Source organism: Vicia villosa, unplaced genomic scaffold (assembly GCF_029867415.1).
Source record: "Vicia villosa cultivar HV-30 ecotype Madison, WI unplaced genomic scaffold, Vvil1.0 ctg.001471F_1_1, whole genome shotgun sequence".
NCBI lineage: Eukaryota > Viridiplantae > Streptophyta > Magnoliopsida > Fabales > Fabaceae > Vicia > Vicia villosa.
In genome coordinates this window covers 298,213-303,272 of record NW_026705630.1, presented here as the reverse complement: position 1 = coordinate 303,272, position 5,060 = coordinate 298,213, and the positions used below count along the sequence as shown (strand labels likewise).

The window sequence follows — 5,060 nt, the reverse complement described above, 5'->3', positions numbered from 1 at the left end:
CATATTATATTAAATATGTGATTTAATATAATTTTCAATGTTACAAGAATCTATAGGATCACACACATAAGAAAAGATGGATGAGAGATAGAATAAATAAGTGAAATAGAACATTATAACGTACGATGTACTTAAGAGAATTACGGAACACTATAAGGTATGATACAATTAAGTGAATTATAGAATATTGTAAGGTACAATGCATTTAAGTGAAATACGGAATATGGTAAAGTACCGTGCATTTAAGTGAAATAGAATACATCATAAGGTACAGTTCACTTAAGTGGACTTTTTTTAGATTGAAGGGATTCTGTTCGTGTGGACTATGTAAAGGCGTTGTTCTTCGTTCACCGCTTATGATCGTTTATCCGATTCTGCATCAAAGGTTTTAATCACCTCAAGAGGTAATCGTTTCTATCATTGATCATGCTCATTTGTAAGGGTCGACTTAGGAGAGATTTTTTTTTACCGCTGTGTATTTTATGCCGATTTTCCTTCACCTAAGGGAGACTAAAAGTAATTCTAATCGGGGAGACCAAGGAAGTTAAAAGCACCAATGGAACCTATGCTTCAAAACCGTAAGTGAGGGAGACGTCACATCTCCACAAAAAACCTTAAGACATCAAGTATATGATCATCTTTCTTATAAATTCAACATTTTACTCATTCAAAAACAATATGAAACTTAACCAATCACACTTACCTCAGACAATTCTCACATTCAATACTTTGTGGCTATTAACCCTGACATGGAGGTCAAAATACCTGAACGAAATTGATCTTACTTCACATTTAATAAACCGTTTTCATCCATTAAAAAAAATACTCTTGGACATTAAGGAATTGGCTTGTTAGTAACTTAGTTTATAATAAATCTATAATAAAATTTGTTACATATAGTTATAGTGTTAGTACTCTCTCCATCTCATAAAAAAAGTATCCCATATAGTTATAGTGTACTATTAGTTATCTTAAACAAGGGACTATTATCTCGTTTATGAGAATTAAGGCAAGACAACTGTGGGGAAAAGAAATTCTTGTTTCATGCACTTGGTTCTATATGTTTGTCTAGTAGGTTCCCTGCAACATTCACTTATCCATACAACTTCCAAATTATTTTTCACATGTGATTCCTCAGTCTCTTAACATACGCGTAATTTAATGTTTAGTCAAAATCAATTGAAAGGAAGAATTGCACACCTAGTGGTTCATTTGTCTGCCACCACCCCACATCTAGCTGCACAAATAGATACATAGATACATAGCATAGCTTTCTTATAACCAACATAAATACAAGTACTATAATGTTTTTAAGAATACATGTGATCATAAACACTTTGGTAATTGCAACAAGACCACATAATTACAATAGTTTTAGCTTTAATAATCTAAAATCAACCATGCTGCTTTGCTGTGATTTCACTATTACTAATGATGAAGTGGTCAAAGAAAAGATTTCAGGTGCTAAAACACACAATCATTTCCTCAACATCTTCAAAATGAGACCACTCATTCTCACTAAGCTTATCTTACTCTACTTTTTTTTTTCTTTACATAGAAAATTACCAAAAAGTAGTGGTAGTAACATAATGTGTGAAAAGATAAGAATATGAAACTTTTACAAATACCATTATCTATCTGTTGAAGACTAAAAAGATAATGGCAGTGTGGCAGATCATAAAGTCATAAACAGTCATTGAGAATCTGCATTGGGAAAAAGGGTCAGTTTAAGCACATGCCTTTTTTACAGTCAATAAAAAGGAATCAAATTTTATTATTATGGTCAAATTATCATGTCAAATTTCTAACATAAGAAAACAAACTAGGTGTCTATCCTACCTATACTTTGCTATTAAGATTCTCTTGAATGAATCACTACTACAGTATTATCATAATAAGTAAAAGTCTTTTGAAAAATCAAAACTACTAAAAGTCTAAAACACAAAAAAAAAGCTAGTTTTTCTTAAATGAATTATTCCTTTCATCTAATCATGATTCATGATAATATTTGTACTAGTCTTCAGAGTGATTCAGTTGTAGTACTATGAAAAATGTACAAGAATAGGACAGAAAAAACTCATAAGAACAAATTAATAATGCTTTAAACACCAAAACATCAAACTCCATTAAAAATGCAACATTTAAAGAAAATAATTCTCTTTTTTTTTTTTTTCTTTTTTCTTACAGAATTTTCTTCACTCACTCACTCAAACTTTCTTTATCTTCACAAACTTCAACTTTTGTAGCATCATCTGAACCATTCTTTGAACAACATTGTTGCTGAGATTGAGACTGAGACTGTTTACAATGTGCTATAGCTCCTTCAATTGAACCTTCCAGCTCATAATTAGCACTAATACTTCTCTTAAACAACTGTAAATCATAGTACCCAGCTGAACTAAAAGAAAAAGACGAAGAATTCGAACTAGACCCAGACGAAGACGTCGATAAAGACGAAGACTTGTTACCGCAATATTGTCTTTGAACAACACCGGAGAAAGATTTCCTATGACTTATAAAATCATCTTCAACAATCTCTCTTTTCATTTGTTTCTTATCATCTTCATAGAAAACCTCAAATGGGTTTTTGTTTTTCCTTCTGTTAACCTTGTTTGGATCATTAGCACATGATGGTTTATCTGAACAACCAGATTTGTTGAAGAGAGATTTGAGATAAGCTTTTGAAGCTTTGAGTTTTTGGCCAAAGAGTAAGTGGTTCATCAATTTGAGTTTCTTAGGCCAAGATTTGATCTGTGGTGAATGAGTAACAACAAGAGGGTTCATTTCGAAGGAATACTCATCTGGGTTAACTTCACTGCTCACCCTGCATGATTCTGAGGATGAAATATTGCAGGAATCGAGAGGGGTGTAAGTGGAAAAAGTGGGAGGTGTGAAAGGAAAAGTAGTACTAGTACTAGTAGAGTGTTCTAAGTTGGTGGTTTGGAGAAGGTTTTGAACCATTTGAAGGCGAGGAGGGTTGTGAAGAGGGAGGAGTTTACCTTTGTAGAAGAGATCATCAGCAGGGGTAGTTTTGGAATCTTTTTCATTTGAGATTGAGCTCATTTGGAATTCAAATTCTCTAGGGTTGTTTGGTGGAGAACCAAAGGAGTAGGAGAGGAAATTTGAGGGGGAAGTTAGTTCCATGTCAATGTAGTCTTCATCTATGTGAACTAAAGTGGCTTGTTTTGGGGACATTTCAATTTTCATATGTGTGAGTTTCTTTTGTTTTGTTTTGAACTTGGTTAATGGGGAGATGCCTATTGGAAATTGAGCTTCCTCAAGGAAAGAGAGAGAAGGGTATTCTTTGAAAGTATGATGTTTGTTAAACTTTGAATTTAAGTTTGTATTTATATATAAATTTTGGGAAAAGCTAACGTGTGCCCTAAAGACACAAGTTAATGAGATATTTATAGAAATATTTTATTGGAACGCGTGCATTCAATGTATCGAAATTTTAAATATGACTTTATTGCATTTAATTATAATTAACTTTTTCTAATTATAGTATCTTAACATGTGCCCTTAGGAAGGGCACATGTTAGCATAACCCATAAATTTTTTGACTACATCACATTCTCAATAGATAGATGCATGATGGATATTTGATAATTGAAGTGGGGATTCTAATTTGCAATATTTATTTTTTTTCATATTTAAAATGTGGAGTTTGCCACTAAATTATTTTATATATATATATATATATATATATATATATATATATATATATATATATATATATATATATATATATATATATATATATATATATATATATATATATATATACATTTCAATGATTCTTTTATTTTTATTTTTGAACAAGAATGTGTTTTTTATTGATTATTTTTTATAAAAATTGAATATTTATACAACCACAAATTAATTTCTTTTTAATCGAAGAGAACTATATTGGATGAAAAAATTATATTTCAAAATTTTTTTTATTTTTATATTTAAATATTGAATTTGAACTTAAAAAACATAAAATTATTGATAAAGTATGTATATTTTATTGTGATTTTCAATCATTTTAAGGAGTATATTAATTAACATATATGCAAGTCTCACTAATTTATGAACCAAAACGTGTGCTTACTCTCAAAAGCGTTTTTTGCATGAATTATTTATAAAAATATCAATGTTATCACCTCTGTATTCACGTTAGTCGTATTCAACAAATTGAATTACCTACCTCAAAGTTAATGCTAAAAAAAAATATCTACATTTCTTTAACCTATGTATTAGCTTTCCAAGCATGAAATGAAATTCATGTACTATTATTGTAATGTTGAATCTTTATCATACTCCTTACTAAACAGTCATTTCCTTAATTAATTTATTCATTCTTTATTTATTTAATTTTTGTAATGTACCCAAAGTGTTATAAAAAGTGATTGGCTCCACGAACATGCATAAGCATAAGTGTGAATAATTCTGAACAATATATATGAGATTAAAAAGTGTAAAGTTTAGATGGGATTCAAATCTGTGGTTGTGGTCCTGTGACATGCAAAGATAATGTGAGTGAGTAAAGTTTTTATTTGATTATTCATTGGGTATATACCTCTAATGCACTAAGAATAGCCTATAGATATAGATCTAGTTACCCACTGGATATCTGTCAAAGTAAGCAATAAAGAGAGTAATGATGACTCCTTGAAAGTATATTCATTGCTTTTGCTGTTCTTTTTCTTTCCCATTTTATTTGACAATGAGGTCAATTTGCATTACACTATTTTTTCTTAAACATGTTCAAATTGTGAAAGACTAAATGAGGTATGGTTGATATTTTTAACAATATTTCTTTTAATATTTTTCTAAAATAATTATAGTGAAAATTGATCAAAGTAGCCTATTTAACTTATAATTGGTTAAAAATATATATGTTGATTAAGTTTCAAATCACTTATATAACTAAATATTTTAGATTGTTGTGTGCTTAGGACTGAATTCGAACCCAAAACTTCAGATTAAATTGGAAGAGATCACCGTCATCTTGATCTATATTTAAGAAGTATTCTTTTATTTTCTTTTTAGTGATTTTTTTCACTAGCCGGTGT

The 5,060-nt window shown here is 29.8% G+C and overlaps 1 protein-coding gene across 1 annotated transcript; it reads right to left on the bottom strand.

Annotated features, from left to right (window-relative positions):
• Positions 1–2,082: 2,082 nt before the first annotated feature.
• On the bottom strand, positions 2,083–3,305 carry LOC131635367 (probable membrane-associated kinase regulator 4). Its single transcript, XM_058905982.1, has one exon. It carries the CDS (start codon positions 3,205–3,207, stop codon positions 2,200–2,202), a length of 1,008 nt encoding a protein of 335 aa, XP_058761965.1. The 5' UTR covers positions 3,208–3,305; the 3' UTR covers positions 2,083–2,199.
• Positions 3,306–5,060: the final 1,755 nt, after the last annotated feature.